Here is a 26,078-nt window from a genome sequence, read left to right as displayed (position 1 = left end):
TATAGCATAGATAAAAGAGTCTATCTGCAGAAATATAAGCAGGTTGATTCAGGATACTTAGCCCCGTAAGTCGTCTAAGTAAAATATTACTCATTTTTTTATGCACAGGAGGTGAAAAGGCTGTTTGATGTTTGATAAAGCTTTCAGATTTTTTTTTTTTAAGCAAGGAAAGAGAAAACAGAAAATATGGAAATAGATTTTAGTAGATTTTTTCCTCTTTTTTGATTAAGTTTTTCTCTGGGGGATGTTCGTAAAGTGAAGTGCACTTAAGTAGTTTATGTGGCTGCAGGAAATAAGAAAATGCGTTTGCTTCTTTGAGGGGAGTAAAACCCTGCCACATTGCATTAATTCAGTACCATTAGTAAATAAGTGTGTAAGTTTTCACAACTGTGAGTCTTGATGTTTTCCCCTGGGCCATTTAATTGTTTTTTTTTTCATTAAATCCTGATATTTCTTTTCTATTCATGTAATATTTCAGATTAATTGTATCATAATCAGTACTTTCCAGCTAGGCATTTTTGTTATCATTGCTGTTTTTCTTTTTTATGTTTTTAAATTTAGAATAATGAAAATTACTGATTTTCTTGTTTATCGTCTTTTGTGGCCATTTTACAGTTGGATTATTTAAATTTTCTTTTCAGTGAAAAAAAAAACAATTTTCTTTGGGAAACATAATTATTTCATTGCCTGTAGTTTTTTGTTTGGGGTTGTTTTGTTTAATTTCTTTTTATTTTTTATTATTTCCTACTCATCTTTGATGGAGGCACCCTAGCATTGTCCTGAGAGCTGAAAGAGGACTTGAATGTAGTGAGATCCAAGGGTGACAGTGTTGCATGCTTGTAGGCTGGGCTCCATTTATTTTTTTTCTTGCTAGATGTTGGAAATATCCTGGACTTTTCATGTAAAGAAGCAGCACCAGAATCCTGCAGTCACTGCCTAGCAAAAATGCTAAAGGATTCATTGTGTTTCCAACATTTAAATCTTTCACCAACATTAACTGTTGAACGATAGTTTTAAGAGAAATCAGAGTCCTTTTTCTCATTTATATGTGTATACTGAGTTTAAGGGATTAAAATAGTAGGAATGTGTGCATAGGCTGTCATTTTTATGTCTATAACTCCTTGTGTTGCTGTTTTTTTTTGCTGCTGGTAGTGCTTTCTGTATCCACAAAGCTCCTACTGCTGTTTTCTGTGTTATCTTGAAACCGTAACTAGTTTGCAAAAATGGATGATGTTTTGTCTCTAGTTAAGATCTGGAGGTGCACAAGTCTTGGAAGGATGCATAGCAGAAATACACAATATCACAAGCCTAGATATTTCAGACAATGGTAAGTACACAGTAAAGGAATGGAGGATCATGCAAGTCAAGAATCTGAGAAACTTTTTCTTTCAGCTCACAGTGTAATCAAGGATGGTCATTCTTGCTTTATGATTATTGACCATATTGATTATGGAAACATCTCGGACCAAGAACTCCCATTGCTATAAAGTGTATAAGGAATGTTAATAGACTAACTTGGAAGTTTGTTGTTTGGGATAATATGTAACACAGCAAAAGAAATTGATGGCAGCAAGCGTGATATTAGATCTAGAAGAATGTGGGTTTAAGTACAAGTGGATGAGAAGCTAAATGAGAAGTGAAAGCATAATTAAAGGCTGGGAAAGACCAGGTAGAGAATGAAGCCATGACACTGAAATGAGGGAGGGAAGTTTGGAGCAAACAGTCGAGCAGCTTAAGGTCAGAGAAGACTTGTTGGAGTCTTTGGAACCTTGGACTGTTCCTACATTTTGGGCTCTGTGCTTCCTAGCTGGGAATAGCAGCTGGCTTCTCATCTTGCAGACTTAGAGTGTAAATGAAGTGGAAGAATTCACCTGATGTGTTTGCCCCTCTAACAGCCAAATGCTGAAGTATTTCAGAAACGGATTTCCGGTACAGATGAATGCCCAAAAAAGGTGGAATGGCCTGGTAAATAGAAAGTTTTGGGTGGTGCTGACTCAGCCCAATTATGTAAACAGGTTTATTATTATAAATAGACATATTTAATACCTAAATTATCCTGTGGATCTGGATCCTAGGTCACTGTAATCTAATTAGTGGACTCTTCAAATGCACCAGTAGTTTGGGAATACAGTACTGCAGCATGTTATTTTCCTCACTCAGGAGTAGAATAAAATTTGGCTTGTTTTTCAGATCATTTTGTTCATAGCCTTTTATTGTTGGCCTTTTTGCTCTTGAGGGCTTTGAGACCTTGTTGGTACACAGCTCTGCTAAGATTAAATAGCGATTAGTGTGGTCTCAGAATTCTCAAAGGAACTTTAAACTCTGCCTGACAATGCAAGGAGCTGCCTTTGGGTGGTTGACTACAGGCAAGGGACTATGTTTCTCTTCTGAGTTTCTGAGAGGTCCCTTCAATGGCTGATTAGGATGGAGATTTAAAGGGCTTATTTTAGAGAAATCATTTATTCTCATAGAAAAGCAGAGGAAAAATAAAGGAGTAAAAGACTTAAAAACAGAAGAATGGAAATTTTTCTAGAGCTCTTAGAAATTAGTACATTGATATAGTTACTTGAATTAATATAGCACTAGTAAAGACCCTGCCTAGGTCTTTCTTGTGAAAATGTGTTTTAATTCTTAATCTTATCTGATTCTTTACAGGCCTAGAATCTGACCTCTCAACCCTTGTAGTCTGGCTTAGTAAAAACCGATCGATAAGGCACTTGGCGTTAGGCAAAAATTTTAACAACATGAAATCCAAGTAAGGCTTTTCTTTCTTTTAAATAACAAGAGAATGGATGAGGAGAAGCTGCTGCTTTCATTGTCACCCTAACTTTTATTTCCTCAGAAATCTCACTCCAGTACTTGATAATTTAGTTCAGATGATTCAAGACGAGGACTCAGTGAGTATCTTTCTACCTACTATCATCATGTGTATTTGTACCCTCACAACCTATTTCTGTTAATTTTTTTCACTGTGTTAACTTGCTGCATAAGACTTGATCATGACCTTGCACAAACATGTCCAACATTTTAGTTGTTTGGGCTATTTTTTTTTCTTTCAAATAGTAATTTGGATTATGTGTAGCATGTAGGTGAATGTTTCTTAGGATAGTCTTAGGATCTATGCTTGCTGAAAAGTAGTCATTCTAAATAGTTGGATGTATGTAACCTAGTTGTTTGAGGTTTAAGTTATACAGCCCTGCAGGCACAAGTTTTCAAAACTTTTGTGCCCTGGTAGATTTCAGTAGTAGTGTTCTCTGGGTGGCCATACTTTTAATTAATAGTATGCACTATTTGCTAATAGCTGTTCTTAGGTATCAGCATTTTTTTTGCTTGACAAAATGCAGAGTTACTGCAGTGATCTCCCAGAACTCCCTTCTCCTTCAAAAAATGCAGAAAAACTGTTCACTGTGCTGTTCTTTACTTCTTCCAGTACATTAATCACAGGAAGAATTTCACAGAACCCTGTCAGAGTGCCTTGCTGTGTCCTTGTCCACTTTCTTCATTTCCACCCTCTTTCCTGATTCTGAAAGACTTCTGTGGTTGGTTTTGTGTTCTTGCCTTACTTAGCATCCTGGTTTTGGTTAGAAGGGAATCTTAAGATGCTCTGTTGCTCTCATGCTTGTCAATCTTTATTCATCTATTTGTAGTCCTTTCTTTCTCCTTCATTTCCTGTGCAAGTAGCGAACAAGCCCTGTTTTCCTTGTTCTCCAGACATAGCTGACTGTAGAATTCAGTTGTCTATAAACAGCTGCTATTCCTGTTGTCTTTATTGTCTCACCTACAAGTTCATGGTCTCCACACTAACTGCTTTCTTATTTTCTCTTCTCATCTGTATCTGTACCCTGCAACTCAGAGGAGCATTTTTTACCAGGGTTTCCAATATCTCCTTCCATGCAAGGAAGAGGTATTGGATTCCATGTTCTGTGTTCATCCTTTCTTAATGCTTGGTAGTATTTGAAGTGATTTGTTAAACTCTCTCTCTTCTGTCTGTGTCCTCTTAGTTGGGATTAGTGGTACTGTTTCTTCTTGATTCTTTGCCTGCCTTATGACTTTAAATCATTGGTTGTCAGTGTAATGCAGTGAAGTGCTGTGTGTGAATACCAGAGCTGATTCTAATGGAGTTAGCGCTTGTAATGAAAGCTGTAAGTCCTCGTTTACTCAAGTCAGATGGATTGTGTTAAGAAGTATAAGTAGATCTCTGTATTAATTCTTGTACCAAGCTAACCTTTTCATTTTGTGACGTGGCCACCTTCTACTTTGTCTATAAAGGGAATGCTGCAAGACTGATTTCCCCTTCTCTCCTTTTCCTGTTGATAGCATGCTGAAGGGTATCATTTAATCAGGTAGCACCTGCTTCTTCTCTTTGAACATTTGTCTCCTGCCCTATCTCTCATGTTAAATCTTTCACAGCTGTCCTGAAGACTGTTATGTCAAAACAGATTACTCATAAGCAAACATAATTTAGTATTTTTTTTCTCAGTTTCCTTCATCCCTTTGCTCTGTTGCAGGTGAGCATTTCTTCCCACTCAGGCCATAGACTAAAACACCTCTAACACACTCCGTGTCTGTTAAGTATACAAACCTCTGTTGGTTTGTTGGGTTTTTTTTCCTTTTTGCATGACTATCCTGTTCATATTATTTGTTCGTAAGGATAAACATTCCAAATTTCACCCTGTTGTCTCTATTAAGTGTTACAACCTTCTGTTTGTCTTTCTTGGCTTCTGCTTTGGTAGCTTCCAGGTCAAAGAAAAAGTAGCTGCTAAATTTTTTGGATGTATCATTCTCACAGCTCTCCATCCTTTGCATCATCAGCTTCAACTTCCTGCGCTCCTTTTCTTTTCAGCTCATGGGTGATCTCAGCCATTGCTCCACTTTCTGCCTTTTCCACAATCTGGTGGTCAAGTGCTCCTATAATTCTTACTTACTCTATCTTTCCTCAGGTAGCAGCTCAGGCTCTCTGGAGTCTCATCCTGTTTTCAAACAGTATTACCATGAAATAATCCACAAAAAAGTTACTTTATTTAGGTACTTAATAACTGTCTCTCCTATATGTTATGCATTAACCTTTGAGGTACAGTGTATGAACCTGTCAGTGTTACCCTGTTTTTTCTGTCCCGGTGTTCTTTTCTCCTGTTAATCCTCTTTGGTGAAGGAATCTTGTTTCTTTCTGTCTCATCAGGTGCTAAAATCAGTCTGAAGCATTTCCCAGCAGCTGCAGAGTTGAGGATGAGCTGTAGTGCTGTGGAAAAACCATGTGTTGCAGATAGCTTTGTAGGATTGTCCTCACTATACCCTGATGCTTAGAATATTATTTTAAATTTCTAGCTATTTTGACTTGGATTTGAGTTTTAAATGGGGTGGTCCTTGTTATACCATTACATATTCTATACCGTTACTGTATTTACTGCCACAGGACATTAAAATGAAGATGGAACTGGAAAGAGCAGAGTATGATGATGCCCAGCGCATACTGCTTTATCAGTATTGCCTGCAAGCTAGTACAGTTTAGGGACTGTGCATTGTCTTCATGGAGAGCTGAAGCAAGAGGCTTTAATCTGAAACAGTCATCTGCCAAATGCTTCTTCATGTATTTATACAAGCTTTAAATAGATCTGTTGCTGTGTTAATGTGAGTCATGAGTAAAATGATTTACACAATCAGTAGCTCAGTTATATGACTCTAAAAATAGAGCTAGACACAAATACAATTCTACACAATTTGAAAGCAGTAGTAGTAACTGACACAGCAAAATTTACAATGTGTTTAGAATAAACAAGAATGTAATACTTAGATTTATTTGGGGGGGTTCTTTTCAGTTCCTGTCTATTTATGTAGATGCTATACTGTGCAGGCAATATTCTTACTGTACCATTTCCTGTTGCAAAAATTGATGTTACAGTGCCAAGTGTCATTACTCAGGGTGCCAGTTACTCCTTCATAGGTGCAAAGAATTACTACAGTGCTAAGTATTTTTAGTTTTTAGTTAATGTTTGTGGCAGAATTGGCCTTTTGAGAGTTTTTACAGCATTTTTTTTCTTAGGAGAACAAATTTAGCTTGGTTTAATTCTTGAACATTTTCCAGCAGGAATATGACAAAATCAGTGGGCTACAATCATACAATTTCTAATTCTGTTCTTTAAGAATTCCTCTTCTGTGAAAAGATGGTGTTAAGGCATCTTCACTGCATTGGCACAGTATCTGTTTTCTGCAGCAGGGACGCTGAAGTGCTTGTCAGACTTCTTTTTCTTCTTTTTTTTTTTTTTTCCTAAATATCCATCTCAAACTACTAAGTTGTTACAAGGAATTAGTGTTTGTAGGCTATCTAGAGTATTGCCCTTATTTTGGGGGATTTGGGTTTCATGGCTTTTTTGTTGTTGGGTTTTTTAATGTAATGGTCAGATAATGGATGTAATGACTATTTAGGCCGTATGTTTAATTATACCGAGTTAAGTTCTGATTGTAGTTTGCATTCAGGGCACCAAGTGAGTCCAGAGCTTTTTGCTCCTTGTTCACCGAGTAAATGATAAGGGTAACTGTGCAAGAAAAATAGCAGTTCATCCACTTCAGAGACACTGCTAATATATCAGGTACTTTACTGGGCTATATACATGTTTTCTATGTGGTAGTAATGATATATAGGTGTAAACCCTTGCAGAGCACAGTGCAGAAGTGTTTTCAATAATGTATTTTTTTTTTCAGAGTATTTGAATGCGAGAGGTGAAACATCCTCTCCTGTGAGGATATATGAGGTTTAGAAAAATTGGCATGTGGGAGGGAGCACCTCCAGCTAAGTTACTTGAATGCACCTTTCTGAAGTGGCACGTAGGAAGCAGAAAAACCTTGACTTTCATAAGCTTATTGGCGATTTCTGTCGGAGTGATGCTGCGTTTCTGTGAAATCTGTCACAGGAGGTCTCCTCAAACTTGTGCCAAGAGCTCTAAGTGCCATTCTAACATGATGCTAATATTCTTTAGGGTACATAATGTAATAAAATGGGGAAACATAGACAGATTAAGGTCATTAACATAGTAATTTAATAACTTCCATTTAAAATAAAACCAGCATGTGGCTTGTGTTACTGTTAGCCTTTTTAATTATAAACCTGCTGTGCCTCCAAATACTTATGCATTTCCTCATTTGTAAGTGTATTTCCTATTGTTGCAAGCTTTTTAGTTATCACTGTAATCCAGTCATGTCTGGAGGCTGGAGTCCCATTGTATAACAGGTACCATGCAAGCATCTTGGACTCCAGAAGGTGTGCACAGTTCAGTTATTTATTTATATTAATCTCAGCTTTAGGCACCTAATGTGGGTTCATCCTTAAAAGATACTGATTTTCCCATTCTGACAGTTTGGACATTTTAGTTTGGACATTTGGACATGTAATTTGGACATTTTAACTTCTAAAATTCATCCTCCAGTACATGCTTAAGTGGGCGTATGACAACAGCAACCTCCTCTGCATGAACTCACACTTGAGCAAGGGAAATGTTTTGTGAAATTCTCGTGCATCAGCTAAGACAAATTACAGTTTTACTTTTAGCAATTGTAATACATCTGCAAGGCATGGTGATGGACAAACTGTAGTTCTTGAGCTCCTGCTGTTGAGTGTTGGGACACTGAGAGAATACAGACATTTTTAAAAGAGGTTTTCTTAAGGCTTAAAGTTTGCCTTACCAGAGCCCAGTAAAGTAGTTTCAGCATAACATAGTGCGTGTGTATTTATTTATCTATCTGTATGTATGTATGTATAAAGTTACCTAAAGATACTGCAGTCAGAGGTGTCAGAACACCACTGCGAATAACATTCATTGACTTACACATTTAAATAGATACTTTCTTACTGTTTTTAATTTCAGACCTGCTACAGTTTTCTCTCTCTTTCTTCCCAAATGACCATGCCCGTAGTTGAAGGAACACATAAGCACAATCACTTCTGAAGTTGAATAATAATAAAACAGTTTAAAGGAATTGGTTTTGTTTCAGCAATGTCTCGGCTCCTAATTTGCCCTTGGATAAATCTCTCGGTCTGAGGGAGAGGAGGGAAGTGCTAGACATTTTTGTCACTGACAGGGAAGCATGCTGGTTAAGTGAAACCTACTGGACAATAGAGATTTGTCTTGCAAAGCTGATTGTTGCCTCATTTTGGGTTTATGCTGTGTTCTGTACTTAATAGAACACAGGAAATTGAAGGCACTGTCAGCACAGGGTGTTGCAACTTACCGTGTGTATGTGTTTGACACCTGTGCTGTAAGTTGTTGACTCCCAGTTTATCATGTGTTGTAGGATCTGCAGCAAACACAGAAATAACTCTTTGATGGTTATTGCTGTCTCCAAGAGTTTGGGGAACTTGCAACTTTTGGTTGGTGTTTGGGAAATGAGTGTGTTATCAGTTGCTGTTCTCAGTGCCCTTTCTGTGCTCCACAGCCTCTGCAGTCATTGTCCCTCGCAGATTCCAAGCTGAAGACTGAGGTCACCATCATTATTAATGCCTTGGGCAGCAATACTTCTCTTACAAAAGTGGATATTAGTGGAAATGCCATGGGAGACATGGGAGCAAAGATGCTGGCAAAAGCCTTACAGATAAACACCAAACTCAGGTAAGGGAAATGTATTTGCAGTAAAAGACAGAATAGCTTAATAATACTGAAGGTGATGACTTAAGCTGTTTCGCCTCAGAACCCTTCTGTGTATAGCCACCTTTATAGTGTCTCCATTTGGAAAGATTCTCATCCTTTTTTCTTCAACAAATTAACAAAAGCCAGGAAAAGCAGATTGTTTTTTGTAAAAACATTTCTATAACTGAAACCAGAGAAAATTACATTTTCTAATTTAAATGAAAGACCTCTTGTTGGAACAATAGAACTCTAAATTTCTTAGGATCATAATAAAAATCCAAGCATCCTTGTTAATAGAGCTCTGAATGTTGCGTAATCCAATGTCCTTCTCAAAGGAAGGCTGACTTTAAAGCTATACGGGGTTGCTCAGGGCCTTGTCCAGGTAGGTTTTGAGGATCTCCAAGTACAGGTATTCCATGGTGTTTCTGGAAACCCTGTTCCAGTGCTTAGCCATTCTCTTCTGCTCTGCTCAATCTTTTCTACTGGAGGCGTTCCCAGCAGAGAAATTAATATTTGATGGGAAACTAAGTTAAATCATTCTTTGTCTTCCGGATTATCAATTTGTTTAGGAGAGCTAGAAGCATGTGGAATTCAGAGTGGGTAGCAGCATGGACCATCCCTCCTTTCCCTTCCCTACTACAGTGCTGATGGACCTTGGCATCTCTTCTCTGCAACTTCATCCACCTGACAACTTCGCTGCTTTTTAGCACATGTCTGGCACTGATGGCTTGAGAGTATCACTTTTTTCCTATCCAGCATGTAAAACCTTCAATCAGTATGAATCTGGATGGGGACCTCTAAATATGTCACCGTTATCTGTAAAGATAACTCCTCCTCTTGCCAGACTGTGCAGATGAACCTTCCTAGTGTACTGTCTGTGTGAAGAGACCACTTTATGCTTGGTCTCCAGGCATTTGTTCCCCGTAGGATAGAACAGTCCTGGCTATTTTGTTCAGAAGCAGGGATTCTGGTCTTTGTATTGCTGTGCCCAAACTGAATATTAAAAACACTGGAGAGGTGACTTAGACTTATTGAATGTATTAACCTGAAATGACCACTGTGCCTGACAAAATAAAAGCCTTGACAGCTTTCAAGATGGCAGACTGAAATGTTTCACAGTACATTGAATGTCACAGTTGGCATAATGTCACCACAGTCTGTGGTGTGATTACAAACTGAATAATGTAGTCGTAACTGGCTCTGCTTAAAATGTTATAACATCACATCCGGGTAGAAATACAAACACACTTTCCAGTGACCAAAATATTCAAGATTTGACCTTAAATATATCTGATCTTTGCAGAGTGGATGTTCCTCTCTTTATCTCCATCTTTCCATTTGAAAAATAAAGGGGTAATTCTGCAACAGCAGAAGGGTGTCAATACCTGTGAAACCCTGCCATCTATCTTTTCTCTTTTTTTGCCACAAATCTTGAGGAGGGGGTTGCCTCTACTTTTTAATCACAACTACAGCTAGTGCTCTTGTACAGGCAAGGTTTATCTGCTTGACTGTCTCTTCTGACTACTAATGAGAACTTTGAACATGTGTTCACAAATTGCCAGGCAGTCTGCTTGAGTGGCCTAAATTGAGGGAGGAGGAGGGTGGCTTGATCACTCATATCACTGTTGTGTATTCAAAAGAGCTACAATTATGCACCTAACCTAATGGCTTATACTGGCAGCTAGTTATGTTGCATGTGGAATCACAGGAACTGTATGGTGAGCTAGTAGAGGACTGAATATGCAATAGTCTGCAATTTTTGACTGCCACTCAGTATGAATTCTTTAAATACGTTTTTCTATAACTGTAGCCATATAACCTATATAGAACAGGGATTGATCACTTGCTGCAATGTTCTTAGTTTTCAGTGTGGGCTTGCAAACACAAACATTTGAACTTTATTTTTGATTCTGTTCCTGGAAAAAAGCTGGCATTTTATCTCCAAATCCTTCTATTAACTGTATTTTAGGAAAGTTACAATTTTATGCTGGTGGTAGAAAATGCAGTACAGAGTCTCCTTTAAAAAAAGAGAGACTGAATTTTGTAGTATCTTTGTCCCTAACTTCTGACATTTCAAGGTTTTAGGTATAACTAGAGGCAGGTTTTTAAAATGTTGCCTTTCACTATACAACTTTCAACATACAGCACTGGGTTTTTTCAATAAGCAACATTTCAGTATAGATTTATTCAGTGCTTTTTGTTTAACCTTTTTTTTTTCCTTTTTTTTTCACCTCCACCTCTTAGAACTGTAATATGGGACAAGAATAACATCACTGCGCAGGGCTTCCAGGACATAGCTGTGGCACTGGAAAAGTAAGTTCTCAAGCAACTGAATGATTGATGAAGAAGCCAAGGACTTAGATCCTGAATGATCTGAGCAGCTGCAGTTCTCACTGCAGTCAGTATGATCTGAAGACGCTGAGCGCTCTCAATTTTAAGCATCAGGATGCTCAATCTAAAGGAAAATGTATGACTTCACATCCTTCAAAAGGATGGGAAAGGCTCTAATGCTCTTTCATCCATACTCTGCTATCAACATTAAGGCCATTGAGTTCTACTGTTAGCATTAAAATTCTGAATTTGAGAATATTTTCCATTTTCTTTATTCTTTTGTGTGGCTAGCATGCAGAAATTCTATTCTAGTCAGTGAATGAAGCTGTATGTAATAACAGAAAATTACTGAAGCATGCCTTTTGGGCTGGCTTTTATTTTTCCCTTTCCCCCAGCAAGTTGAAACTAATTGTTATCTCAGGAACTGCTATTTTTCATTGTAATCACTGTAGTCTAGGTCATTTTGCTTCCCTGAGCTTACTTATAGTTGCAGCCATTACCAGTGATAGATGCTAAACGACTTCCATCTATCTCCATCTCCATCACATTTCTTTATATGTTGTTACTACTTTTTTTAAGAGGGAAAAATTACAGATTTAAATTAAGCAGCAGTTGCAGTTGTGTCACACTGTTAAATCCCTCAGGAAGAAAGGGTGTCTGCAGAAGGTGAAGGTAAGGTGCAATTGCTAGTTACTAGATAAAATGTCTTTCAAAACAGTGTCACTATTTAGGGCAGTATTTTAGCCCTTGGAGGGGTTTTGAGGCTAGAGCTTATAAAGTTACTTGTTTTATGAAACTGTTGTAGTTCGTATACTTGTTTTCAAAATGAATTCAGTTGCACTGGTGGGGAAAATTATATAAATGATGCATAATTAAGCAAATCATCTTGGAGTGATTCCATTGATAGTATTGAATAATAATTTGCAAAGGTTACTTTTCAGCTTGCAGACATTTCTCTTTTAGAGGGCAATAGAATGTGTATTTATGAGACGGGGTAGAAAAGAAAATATGTCTATTTTCTGGGGAGCATCAAGTTTTCTGTTTTGAAGTGCTTGGATAAGTAAATAGAAAGGAGGGGGAAATCCTAAGGCAAAAGCAAATCATCTAAGAAAAAAAAAAATGCTACAGATAACTGTGTGGCACTCTGCTTTGCTGAGGTGGCATCTAATTTATTTACCTTTGAAGCTGAGGTCATTTTATGTCTCCTCTAACATTTTAAAATTGTTAAAACCATTGGTAATATTACAAACTAAGCCACAAGCAACAAAGGTTTAAACCTGCAGGAGAGGAGCTGTCAATAATGACTGAAAACTATTAGCCTTTGAACAATCCATCTTGAAAACATCCTCCACTATATGTTGCCTAAAAAAAAACATGAAACCATCAGTACTCCGTAGGAAAGAATTGTTGCTCAAAATGGGTCAAAATATACTGAAAATGCTTAGGGGTATACTTGTTGTGTGTGGTGTTTATCTTTCTAAAGAACAAAATGAAATCATACACTAAACCACTAAAAAAAGCAAGCTAGGCTTTCATAGTATTATGCAGAGGCTGAGGAGAATTGGGAGGGATTGTAACAGACTTTAAAACAGGCTGAAGTAATCTAAAGATTGTTTTTTTCCTCTCCTTCCAGCTTTTTTTTCATCTGTTTATAGTTGTATTCCTGCAAGCGAATTCCAGGAGCATGGCTGTTGGCAGAGTTGCCCCAAGGGTGTCCCAGCCAGCTGATGTGAGATGCTGAGAGGATCTTCTGTAGAGTTCAGGGTTCAGTACAGCTGGCAGCTCAGGAGAGCATGTGAGAATAGTGGGCATCCTGTTCGGCCTGGCCATTAAACAGGGACCTGTATCTCTGTAATTTTAATATGAAAATAAGAATGTACTTCTGTGCTTTGCAGCCTAGAGCCCACTTTATCATAGAAGTGTCCAGTATTGCCCCACATTCATTTCTAAACGATACTTTTTCTGTATGGACTGATAGAATAAATAGCTCAGGTTCTAAAATATCATGGTAAATGCTGGGGTTTGTTAGAAGGCTACAACTTTTTCCCTTAGCAGTAACATGAAATTCACGTGCACAAGCCTGCAGAACAGATGATCTTATTCCCATTAAAAAGAAAAACAAATAGGTAGCAAAATCATCATCAGTGCAGCAAAGAATGTATGTCATGAATGGGACAGAAGCTACTACAAGGGACCAAATGTAGGACTGTTGTCACACATGCTGTATGTAGAGGGAGAGATGGGATGGGTTTGAGACATCCTTTCCAGTATCTTAGCACCCTCTGAAATTTGACATCCTTTAAATATAGTTATGTTGCTGAGAATATTAATGCATTATGAAATCACTGGATTTTCCATTTGGTAGAGAAATACACTGGTACAAGAGACAACTGGAGTGCTAATAAAAAGAAGAATGGAGGAGTATTTTAGACTTCAAAAGAAACAGAGAAAAATGAAGCGTGAAGATAAATATTGCTCTGATGATCAAAGCTAAAAAGCAAGCTTTAAATTCTTTCTTTATTTTTTTTTTTTCCCTTAGAGCTGCTTAATTCTTAGGTGAAAATAAAGTAGCATTCCAATACAATGCTATCTGTCTGGAAGGAAAGCAAGTACAGAGCCTTACTGAGATAGTGGTCATCTGAAGTTTGGCCTCCGTGACGCTGTGTCCATGAAATCTCTTTGCCTTTCATTTCCCCACCCTTCTCCTGTGTGTGCGTGTGAGGGACAGTGCACTAAGCTTTTGACTAAATTGAATTTAGCATATAATTACTAGCATGAGAGCTGACAATTACCGATTTCAATGCATGAGTTATATTAAATGTCAAACAGCTGCAGAATTCCTTGGAATTCTACCTCTGTTTTTAGCTAAATAAATACACCACCTGGCAGGTAGTGGGCAATCAGCATGTTCTGTAATTACTGTCTGACTTTTAGCTTGGTATCTTTGGCATTTAAAAATTTTCCCCATGCTGATGGGCAGCCAGTTGTTTGCTGTTTAGTATTACATGAGGACACTAACAGGGTCTGCATTGTTTGCACAGTTCTCTCGAAGGACAAGTTTTATGGCTATAATGCAGTAGGCCGTTGAACAGTGTGGAAGGACGGGGACCTTGCTGATTCCATGTGAGCAACTGCCTGGCACTGACAGCTATATATATATTCTGTAATCACAGGATGGTTTGGGTTGGATGGGACCTTAAAGATCATCCAGTTCCAACCCCCCTGCCACAGGCAGGGACACCTTCCACTAGACCAGGTTGCTCAAAGCCTTGTTCAACCTTCCAGGGATTGGGGGGTCTACAACTTCTCTGGGCAGCATGTGCCAATGCCTCACCACCTTCACATTGACATTAGGGAAGAAACATAGAAGTTTTTAATTATAATTTAAGGTAAAATGTTGGGTAGTGTATATGAGACATTGGTGTGTTTGGCACTTCAAAACACTGCTGCCCTTCAGAGAGTGGTGTTTCATGTAGCTAAGCAACTGGTGGGAGAGGAAGTGAAAGAACCTTGGAGTTTCACAGTAGTTAAGGTGTCTGCCGTTGGATTTTGCGTGTTTGGTGAGGATGGGTCCATTGAAGTCAATGGAGTTGACTCAGTTGAAATGGTCAACTTTAAAGTGCTCAAAAATACGGGGTTCCATCTATATTTATGTATTTCTCTATGGAATGGGAGCAGAGGATGGGACGTTCGCAGATGGCTGGAGGAGGAAGAGATGTTTGCAGGAAATTAAGACTATTGAAAATAGGAAGAAAAAATTCCTTTCCAGGTTTTAAGAATTTCCTGCTGTTTTGTTTTCACTTACTCAAATTTGAAGGTGTGTGGGCACAACACTTCATGTAACATTTTAGGTTTAACTGTGTCATGCGAGCCAATTTATGTTCTCAGTTTAAATGCAATTTTCACTCAAGACCAAAACCCTGTCTTTATTCTCATATCGCAGCAGATGGACAAACCTATGGAAATATTTTGCAAGCAATAAGTAAAATGCAGGGAGCACTTGTTTGCATGAAGCGGTGTAGAGATGCTATGCATGTTTTGTCAGCTTTTATTAAAAATTCAGCAAGTGTCTTCAAATCCTTGTAAACATAAGAAGTTATTAAATAGTAAATTTTCGAAACTCAGTTTCTTAGTCACTATCTGTCTGTTACTGAATATTTCCATTTAGGCTTAGATCTGATAGAAATGCCAGCAGGCACTAACACTGCCTATTCTGTTTTGAAGTAGGAAAAAGTAATTCAACCTTGTGCACAAAGGTACAGAGGACAGCTTGGCCTTTTAATTCACAGCCACTGGGCATTGGTCACTTGACTGCAGTTTTTGCTTTTCAAAATCTCCACCTCTCTCTAGTGGCAAAGAAGAAGTAGGAGCAAAAAGGAGCGTGCATGCCTCCAGTTAGTCCACACAAATGTGAAAAATACATTCTTATTTCTCCGGTCTAGTCATTCTCCATAAAGAGGCACAGTAATAAGGTTAACTTTTATTATTTAAAAAGTCTTTTATTTTTCTTTAGGAATTATACTTTGAGATTCATGCCTATACCAATGAATGATGCTTCCCAAGCACTCAAAACAAACCCTGAGAAAACAGAAGAGGCACTGCAAAAGGTATTGCATATACATCCAACTTTATGGAAATAAAACCACTAAAAATACAGTAATAATGTTAAGTGGCTGTGATTTCAGGCTTGCATGAGTAAAACTTCTAGGCTAGGTTCATTGATTGTTTGATTTGTGTGGACATGTATGTGGTAATCAAGTGCTGCAAGAGTATGTAAGGCTTTTTATTCTAAAGAGTGGTCGGAGTGAAGGCTGATGGAATGTAATGGTACAGTGTCAAAAAGTCATAAGTACAAGCTAGAACTTGTATTGCTGTATGCCTAACTATGAAAGGGAGAATTGGAAACTGGCATGTTTGTTACATGTGTGCTTGTGTGCTTTTCTTTCTTTGTGCCTAACTATGAAAGGGAGAATTAGAAACTGGCATGTTTGTTACATGTGCTTGTGTGCTTTGCTCTGCTTTCCATGTGCATAGAATTATTGGTATGTGGTTTTCATTTTGTCATAAAAAGTGCAGTCAGTGCTGTATAAGACAAAGGGTGCTCTTTAATTGTGGGGGAGATTGAAAATGTTTATTGCCTGTGTTTTATATTGTACATATAAAATCTATGCAGTATGTTGCCCTAAATAAACAATTGCACCAAAATGTTCTTTTGGATGAAGAGGTGTTGACAGTATGTGTAGCTGTTCCATTTGCATGAGTTATTAAAACACAGCTGGGAGTTTTATATAGTGAATCTTGCAAGCTCCAAATGAGCCTCCTGCTCAGTCAGAAAGCATACAGTTCACATCTCTTTAATGAGCAGTTTTCCTTCAGCCAGGATAAGGTCATAAAAAACCTGATAAATAGTTCTTACAGATAACTGTGATTAAAAAGCAAACGTCTATGATCCTTATTAGTAAAGAAATTTTCAGTAAAGTGATTCTCACAGGGAGAAGTGCTGATAGTTAGTGCCTTTTTCTTTGATGCATAAAATGATTAAATTCTGCTTTAAGAAAGCTGAATCGTGGGGGATGGATGTGTTTCTTACATCTCATTTAATATAATTGTAGATAGGTTCATATCTAGAATGATAGGTGCATCTCTGACAAAAATGTGAAGCTTCTGGCCATGGAGATTTAAATTCTCATTAATTAGGCATTACGTATAAAGAGCATTTTGTTTTATTCATGTCAAAGTTGCTTAAACTGTTAGGCCCTGAGTTTGTTTTAACCTGTGTGGTGCAGGCTTTCTTTACACAACACAAGGAAGGTCTTTCCAAACAAAAGGTCTCGGGAGCAGTGCTGTGAGCACAGCTAATTCCATGCACACAGAAATGCCTGTCTGCACAAACTGAGCTGTCATGCCCAGTGTGGGGGCACTTCAACTGACTAACGTCTCAGGCCTGTAAGCTTCAGCACACCACAGCTTGAGTACAGTGAGAGTGCTTCTGGCCCTGGTCCAGCACCAGATGGGCATGGTAGCAAACCCCTCGAGCTCTAGTATCGCTGCAGCACACTTAATGTGGCCAAACTGGGTAAACTCTGCGTTACTGCCAGGCATGGTCAGACTCTTCCAGTTCTTGCTGCTGGTGCAGATTTAGAGGTGACCACCCTTATTAGTCTCTGCGTCACAACCTGTGGCCCCTCCACCCATCATTTTCCCCTCTCTTCTTTTCAGACCAGATCCATCACCTTTGATAAACCTTAAATGTTTGCTAGTAGGGGTTTTTTACTTGACTAAGTTTGATGGGGCCAGGTTAGGGGGTTACTCTGTGTGCCACTAAGCTGGCTGAAGGAGACAAGAGGTTCCACTTAAACTTGAGAAGAAACTTCTTTTCAGTGAAGGTGACGGAACACTGGAACAGGCTGCCCAGGGAGGTTGTGGAGTCTCCTTCCCTGGATTCATTCAAAACTCGCCTGGACACATTCCTGTGTAACATTATCTAGGTGTTCCTGCTCCTGCAGGGGGATTGGACTAGGTGATCTTTTGAGGTCCCTTCCAATCTCTAGCATATCTCTAGCATACTGTGATACTGTGAAGGTAAGTTTACTACTGGTGACAGTTGTGGTAGGCTGTGACCAGTAGCTGTAAGTAGGAATCACTTGTCTTTTAAGAGCATGTAAGTACTGCTTAGCCTTACGTAACGTTTGAACTGAGGCTCCTGTAGCAGTTAGGCACTTTCAGATATTTTATCTTCTCTCCAAGACCATACTGCTACTTAAATCTGTGTCTTTGCAGCGGGCCAAAGGAAATGAAGCTACTATCTTGTGTCATCATGGTCTCTACAGCAGCACTTCATGGATAGAGTCCCTTCTAATATTTCTCAAACCTGGATCTACTCCTTTGTCAACATAACTTACTAAATTGTTCAAAATAGAAGATTAATTCGGAAAAAACTGGCTAAAGCACATTGTTTGATGATGTTTCACTAGTCCATGAGTGAATTAATACGAAGCACTGAGTCACAAAGTTTGCAGATAACCAAACATACTCAGGCAGCTTTTCCTGTCAGTCCCAATTTTTGATATGACAGCAAAAATGAAAGGAAATTGCAATGTGGAGAGTTGAATCAATTTCCTAAACTGGCTTTGTTTTTTAGATAGAAAACTACTTGCTTCGTAATCACGAGACCAGAAAGTACCTGCAGGAGCAAGCATACCGGCTGCAGCAAGGCATTGTCACTAGTACCACTCAGCAGGTGAGAACTTGTTCCTTACTGGTACTTCTTAGTGTCTAAAATCAGCCTGGGGACAAAGTTCTCTCTCATTCTGTCAGAGTAGCTTGAACCTTGATATAGCTTGAGGGTGAAACTTAGTTTCCCAAAAAATAATAATTATTAATGACAATATTTTTGTGAAGGAAAAATAAAGCTTTTGTTAGAGGGAGGCATTGCGTATAGTAGCAGTGTGTAGAGAAAGCCTCAAGCTATTTCTGGATGAGCTACTGTTGGAAGCAGGAACAGTTTAGTTCATTCGTGCTGAGGAGTCTTGACTTTTCAGAAGGCTCTCATCAGTGTGATAAGCATCATCGTAATGCTGTGCAAATTTTGGAGTCTGAGTCAGTTCTAGTGTCTCTGCCTAGCACTGAGTAACCATGTATAATCATGCCTTTAAGTGCCACCAGAGTAAATAGCCTTAGAGAGCAAATCATTGTGTACCTTACACATTCAGAACTGTGGGTATCATGGGAAGCTGTACCCAGAGAACAGGAGCAAAGGAAGGTGAAAGTTTTCTGTGCTCTTTATACTCTGGACAGCTGAAAAGCCTTCCTGTCTAACACAGCCAAAAATATTGCTTGAATCTGAGAAGCTTCTGTGTTCTGTCAACCACTACCAGGTTTCCTAAATGCCACATGTTGTTTTGTTTCTTTATCCTTTCTCTTGAGAGATCTACAAGTGTTTTCTCTGGTAGATTACCATTCTCTCTGTTCTAGTGCATTTCTTGTCAGTACCTGTCAGGGCTGTTTTCAGCTCCAGTACACCACTGAAGGAAGGTGGTGTAAGCAGAATAAAACTTGTCACTGCCTTTGTTTTAAATTTACTTCCATGTTTGTTTGCACCAGTTGTGTTGCCACACAAATGGGACACTCCAGCAAACAAGAAAGGAATATCTGTTTTGCTTTTCAGCTGAGTCAATGAAATTTGTTTTCTGCATTTATGTTTTTTTTTTTGTAAATCTTCATTCAAAGTGGCCTCCTTCTGCCTGTGTTATTAAAATTTAATGGGGCAGGATTTTATTACTAGAAGCTGAAATTGTACTTTAACCTCTTGACAGAGAAAATAGTATACAGAGATGTGCTGGTACTAAAAACTGGAAGAGCAGTATCACTTTATTTTGTTTTAGTAATTTATCTGTTCTGAAGCCACCTGTTTTTCCCAAGTTCATCTGAATTAAGTTTAGATCTTCTCATAGTTTGGTGGTTTTAGTTGTGCTTTTCTCCAACAACCACACATGCGTCAAGCTTCAGTAACTGTAGTTTATTGTTATTTTAAAAGTAAAATTACTCATTTCTAAATTAAATTGTGAGGATGGGTTTCAAAAACAGTTTTAATAGAGAGCTGGAAAAGATTTTTTAGTTAGGATGGTGGAATTGCATGATTATTCCCAGAGTGTTGGGGGTTTTTGTGTTTTCTTTTTTTTCTTAGTCCAGATGTCCCAATGGGACTTTCCACTCTAATAATTAATTAGCTTTTTGTACTTCTACAAATAAACCCCATCCAAAACCCTTTGAAGAGGGAGAGTCATGTGGAGCAGAAAAGGAGCATGCTGTGAGATTATTTCAGTTCTTGTTGCTAATGATATGTGCTAGAACTCCCGACTTTTCATGATGATGACACATGCGCTCAGATATTGCTTCGAAGTGTCAAATAGCCGGTTCTAATGAATGCTCCATGGGCTGATAAAGACTTTTAACTATTATGTCTCCTTGCCTCATGTATCTTAATCAAAACTGACTGTGTGTTCAGTATTCGTATTGGTTTGTAATGTAAGGATACAAATACACTGCCCTGTATTTTCAGCATGTTGAATGCAATTCTATTGCAGATACAGATTTAAGTTCAATTTATTCTACTGCAAAAGGTCTGATGGAAACTTCTACTTTGGTAGTTGTAATTTCCTTACAACAAGGAATATTTACATTTGAAAAAATGGTCCATAAGCCTGCGCAGTTGCATTTTGCTTAGACAGGAAAAATCTCTTGGCTTTTTTGACCAGCTTTCTTTTACTGTCTGAAATTCTTAACAATTCAGGGACCTTCTGAGCTAAGTGTTAGAATTGGCAACATTTTCAGTATTAAACTTGCTCAAAAAAAACAGAACAACACTTGAAATGAGTAACTTGTTGGTTATTTGCAGTTATTCTGGAGGTAACTGGGAGGTAGGGGGAGAAACAAGAAAACGTTTCTGTGGGTTTTCTTTAATATTAAAGTTTTATTTATTTTTCCAGTGCTTAGGTGTGTCTTTGTGAGATATAATGCTTTTCTTCCGTGGCATTGATATACCTCTGAGCTCTGATCATGTGTTTCCAGATTGTTATATTGTCTCTACAGATCTCATCATGTTAGTATTGATTTTCTACCTGGACTGAATTCAGTTTGCATTTGACCAATATTCTGATGTTTTATCTTTTTTGTGTCTTTTGTTCAAGTAGATGATTGACAGAATATGTGTTAAAGTGCAAGATCATCTCAACTCTTTAAGAAACTGTGGTGTGGATGCTGTACAGGAAGATGTCAAATCTGCAGAACGGCTTATGCGGGATGCTAAGAACTCCAAAACAGTAAGCCTTTCCTAGCATACTGGTAATACTGAGAGCAGTCCATTGTGTGGTTGCAGCTTTTCTCTTCTGGGGGAGTTGAAATAACAATCTGTCAGAAAAGTATGTTTTCTTCAAATGATCACTTACAGGTAGTATTGAAAGTGACAAAATAATTCTAGTTAATAAAGGCTTTGATTTAGCAGAGAGATTTCGTGTTTGTCCAGGCTTGAAGACGGGTGTTGATGAGCCTACTTTCCAAAGAGATTATTTCTCTCTTACAGCTCCTACCAAATCTGTATCACCTCGGTGGAGCTTCTTGGGCAGGAGCGAACGGTTCACTCTCCAATCCAATCCAAGAGACACTTGAATCCATGGCTGGAGAAGTCACAAGGGTTGTGGATGAACAACTTAAGGTCTGTGGATAGATGTGTTACTGTCTCTCACATGCAGGAATAACTAAATCTGAGGTTTTCTGTTGCTAAATGCAAATGTGCCACTCTTGTTTGTTTAATTTTCTCAGTATATTTATACATAAGCTATCTTTTCATTATTAGCTCCTTATAACTTTGGGTCTTATCTGGATATTTGCCTGTTTAGAATGAAAAAAATTGCTTTAGTGTTTGCAAAGGGCAGTAGGAGCAAAAACTGTTTACTATCATCTTATTTTGTCTTGTAGAAGGGGAAGAATTGCCAGTTGCTCCTTAGACCCTTAATAAAGGCATCTCTCAAACACCCTAAAAAGTCTCATGCCATGCATAAAAGTACTCACTAGTTAAGGTATCCCACTGGAGTGAAAGCTGCTTTTCTGTAGACGGCATTGCAGAATTTTTTTCCCAGTGACTATTTTGAACCTGGTGCAGAATTTCCACTTTAACTCTTTGGTTTGGGTAACTTCTATGCATTGAGAGTGCCCCAAGAATTGCTACAGGCAGCTTTACAGGAAATCTTTTCACAGGCTGCCTGTCAGACAACGGTTCTGGAAACAGACATCATTGATCCGTAAATATTCTCACCTGAGTTCAGCCAGCTCTTGTTCAGAAAATTCTACCTTTAATTATGTTAGATCTTGCTGTATAATAAACATGAAATAGATACCCATAAAGCACGTGTAAGTCCAGGAAGAAGTCAAGGTGGGGAAACTTTAGCAACTGTTGGGATCTGTATGGAAGCTGATGAATTTAAGGATATGATTCTGAGGCAATTCAGATCAACTTAAATTTAGGATTAAGCCACCTTTCTTGTGTTTCTCTGTATTTAAACTTATCAAAGGATCGGAAAGTGAAGGTTGAACTTTCAGTTGAAACAACATGAAAATGTTTCAGTCAGTGGGAATATAATGAAAAGCAATAATAATACCATATTACTAATTACTTGTTGGAAATTAAAAAGTTAATGAGGAGGAACATCGTGCTGAATTTCTGGTATTTTCCCTTTCCCCATTATATGAAATGAGGTGAAGTTTTCCTTATCACTTTTTTTTAATCTCTGCAGACATGAAAGCAATTTCTCCACCAGATTCTTCTCAGTAGAGCTTCTAGGATATCATTGGGATGGGAATAGTCACGTCAGCCCTTTTTGCAGGGCTCATACACTTAAATAAGTCCTGTGCATTTTGGAGAGTCTTAGAGAAGGGGGAGGCAGGGAGGAAAGCCTCTTCAGCATTTGGAATGTTATTTATAGTTCCTGGCATAAGATTGAGTTAATGGGTCTTCCATTTACACTTTCACACATTTACAGCAAAAGGCACTTTAGCTCAACCATTCTAACTTTTACATTTACTTCTGATTTGTGTAGTGTTTAAGTGCCTCACAAGAAACTATGAAGTCGTAATGCTCTTTGTATATTGTAACGCTCATTAATTTTACACTCAAGGCTGAAAGGTTCTATGGTGCCATTCTTGGCATGGGAGAGAAAATGTTGAACATGCATTAGGATTTTTTTTTCCCAGTCTTTTAGGTCAATTTAAAAACATTATGTGCAGTTTATTACTTGTGAAGATAGATAAGAGAGCTCACGTAAGTATAGTTCTTTTTGTAATTGTTAGGGGGGAAATATCCTAGATGCTGTAAGTGGAGTTTTGATTTTTAGCTTCCATAGCGACTGGAGCCTGATTTTAGATAGGAGTGTTTGTTTAGAAATTGGGTAAAGTCAGTGAATGCTTTTCGGGCAAGTAAGAGATTTTTTTTTCTTTCCTTTTTTTTCCTTTTAGCCTCAAAGAAAGGATGGGGGGAGGAAGAAGTTAAAATAAGGAAAAGTAAAATCTTGAAGTGAGTTGAGTTAGTCAAAGAAATTATAGCAAGGCCGTTGTATTTCTTTTCTCCTGCTGGTGTCACTGTGGACACACAGGACCCGAAGGTGCTTTATCCAGTTAAAAAGGCCCAAAGGAAAATTGTATGCAAGACAAATGGTGCTTAGGCAAGAGAAGATCATGTTCCTGTTGAAATTTTCAAGTAAGGTCTTTAGTCTTTCCTCCTGCTTCCCACTGACGCCTTCATGCAGCATTTTGTCTTTGTGACTGTTGGGAAGCTGAGTGTGGTTTTTCAAGGTAGAATGCACAGTTGCACCAGTGAATACATGGGTGTATGGGAAAATGGGTTTGTCAGAAGTACTCATTAGTAGTTTGGCTGGCTCAGTTTTGTCTGCCATTGAAGTTCTTCATCTTCCATATGGATAATGCTGCAGGGATTTGAAAGGCTCTTTTATTAGTGTTATGACACCATAATCTGCTTGGGTATTGAAGGAGGGAGTGCAGGACAAGTCCTTAAAGTGCAGAGAATTTGGGAACCCAGAAACAAGCTCCGTATTAGCTATAATGGCAGTTGTCCCTTATACTTGTAAATCAAATGTTGTAAAGATCAGACTTCCCTGTGCTCTGTGGCTAGTTCATGCTGCTGCATTGTCCTTGTAGATCTACACTTAGTCAATTAAAAGCTACAGACTGCTGCTTCGAATCATTAAAATTATTGTGCAGTAATGGTAGTTTTATTTCTTACCTCAGTATCTGCATATGAAAGTTGCCAGTTAGGGCTATGCAAGTAGAAAGATGTTCTGGTAAGATGGAGTTCAGCCTGAGGTCACTTACCAATGGAGTGAGATTGAGAAGAAAAAGGAAATCTGTAGAGTTTTCATGGGGTACAGTTTGTTATTTTTGCACAGTTTAAAAGCATCCAAGTTAAAGCTAGGCATACCTAGGATAGCATTTCAAGGAAAGTATGATTTTGTTCCTTTTTTTATTTGTAAATACCTTTTATATTTGGTTATTAACCTTCAGTCTTACTGGAGATGACTTGGCCCATTTCAGTAAAGTGGGCTCTGTCCTGTTCCTCTCTTCTTTCCATCTTCCTTTGAATTTAAAAAAATGGCTCAAAAGCTGCATGCAACATGGCGTATGTTGAAAAATCTGATGTCTTCTAATAGATGCTGCTTGTCCCACTTATGTAGAGTATTCAGAGATGGGGGAAATGGGTCTTGCATGAACCAAGGATGGTGTCTTTATTCCCCCTGCCACTTTGGAAGCACTGTAGCCTGAGGAGACCCCACGGTCACTGGGGTGCAGCAGGATGACAGCTTCAGTGTTCAAAGGGACCAGCTGCCAGAAAGAACCATCTGTTTACCAAGTAGCACCTCATGCTGGGAATGGACGTGGAGAGTTTGTTTTCAAATCCTGTGCTGATGAGCCTTGACCTCTTGCAATCTCTGAAAAAAGTTATTTGACGGAAAATTAATTGATGGTCGTACAGCCTCCAAATATGCATAAAATAGATTTCCTGAGTTTCTGGGACTGGAGATGAAGTGAGGTGGATGTAGGAGAGAATTTGAACAATTGCCAGTCTTACAGAAAATACTGCTTAGTGTGAATCTGTTTTACTGTACACAGGTGTACGTCAGCATGTAAGTAAATCAGTATGAATTTAAAATTTAGTTTTCCACTTGGCCAGATGGTTGTATCATTCCTTCTGTGGTCCTGCCTAAGCTTTTTAGATCCAAAAACTGAAAGCAATTAAAATAAAGATGTTTCAGTGTTGATGCGGGAGTCACGGACAATGCAGAGACGATCAATGTGATCAAGCGATTGCCGAATTTATTACAAAGCCTTAACTCCTTATATACTATTTCTTACATGCACTTACAGTGAGTTGGCATATTATGGTTGGATACATGTCTTGAAGACCCTTAGTGACTAACATATAATTGGTTAAGCACAGGTGTGAGAACTTGGCCTCGAAAGCTTGCCAACAGTCCACAGTTCTCATTAACTCAGTGAATTCCAGCTTCTTCTTATCTTGCTTGCTTAAGCTTCTTCGGGCCTCTCATAGCCTTGCTGTATCTTTCAGGATTATTCAGAGTTTATGTACTAATTATGCATTCTCCCGTGAGAACACTGTCTCCACATCTCCCCCTTTTTGTTTTATATATGTTTTGGGTGACCCTACTTGAGCAGGGGATTTGGGCTAGATTATATCTCCAACATATGCCAGCTACAGGCTGCTGGGCCTGCCCCTTTTTTCTGCTGTATGGCTCTCTGATAACAGGGGAGGCCATCCTTCACATCAAGGTCTGGCATGGCATATGTCCCCACCGCTCCACGCCTGCCAGGTTGCAGCCAACAGCGGAGCTAAAGGTTCTTCTTGGTGGCAAACACAGAGGCCAACCCAGTCTTGCCCTTGACTGTGGTAGCAGGCATTTGGTCAGCCTCAGTCCTTGCACCTTGTTGTCAATGCACAGTTTCACCTCCTTCATCCAGTACCAAGTCGCTACTACAGCAAGGCACACACAAATTTACATCAGCAGAGTAACTATTGCAGGGTGCAGCAGCATGTCGAAGATGCTGATGGCAGTGAAGGACTAGCCAAAGAAATTTCTTACCAGTGGAATTCTCCCCCCTCTTAAATTTGTTCCATCACCTGCTTTATAACACTACCATTGTATTAAAATCTTTCTAGCTTTTGCCTTAGCATTTTCTAGCAGCTACTGCAAATTTCCATACTCTAACATCTCTTTTACAAGTGACAAATCTATACAATACAAGGTGCAGTTTCTTATTGGCAACTAGCTAGTAAATACAGGTGGTTTTATACACAAAATCACAACCTCTAATAATAGCTACTTTACAAGCACACACATTCAGGATGTTACTTTTCAGTTGCCCCCAAGTGATGTTTTGCAGTTATTTGTTCTTTCTCTTCCTCTATCTCATTCTGCTTGGGGTAATCACGGTCAGCTCCTGTAGCTGAGGCATCAGGTTTTTCCATTCGTCTGTCCAGCTCATGGCAAGGCTTGACAAACTTTGCAGGCAGTCACCATGGACCTGTAGGCAGGAGGACACAAA

General features: G+C 38.6%; 1 protein-coding gene across 6 annotated transcripts in view; it reads left to right on the top strand.

Annotated features, from left to right (window-relative positions):
* CARMIL1 (capping protein regulator and myosin 1 linker 1) overlaps positions 1-26,078 on the top strand; it is a 193,889-nt gene that overhangs the window by 118,160 nt on the left and 49,651 nt on the right. For 5 of the 6 annotated variants that reach the window (XM_057414781.1, XM_057414777.1, XM_057414778.1 and 2 more), the window contains 9 exons: positions 1,246-1,327; positions 2,656-2,755; positions 2,843-2,897; positions 8,428-8,600; positions 10,863-10,931; positions 15,463-15,556; positions 18,091-18,189; positions 20,642-20,770; positions 21,031-21,162. In XM_057414781.1, the coding sequence (XP_057270764.1) occupies positions 1,246-1,327; positions 2,656-2,755; positions 2,843-2,897; positions 8,428-8,600; positions 10,863-10,931; positions 15,463-15,556; positions 18,091-18,189; positions 20,642-20,770; positions 21,031-21,162 (933 nt within the window). The remainder of the gene's footprint in view (positions 1-1,245; positions 1,328-2,655; positions 2,756-2,842; positions 2,898-8,427; positions 8,601-10,862; positions 10,932-15,462; positions 15,557-18,090; positions 18,190-20,641; positions 20,771-21,030; positions 21,163-26,078) is intronic. The other variant, XM_057414782.1, reaches the window with a different exon arrangement.

The sequence above is a fragment of the Pezoporus wallicus genome, unplaced genomic scaffold (assembly GCF_028554395.1).
Source record: "Pezoporus wallicus isolate ANWC-B61680 ecotype Strahan unplaced genomic scaffold, APGP_CSIRO_Pwel_v1 contig_2, whole genome shotgun sequence".
In the NCBI taxonomy this organism is placed as follows: domain Eukaryota; kingdom Metazoa; phylum Chordata; class Aves; order Psittaciformes; family Psittacidae; genus Pezoporus; species Pezoporus wallicus.
Note: the sequence above shows the minus strand (reverse complement) of the source record. Positions and strands in the feature narration are given on the sequence as shown.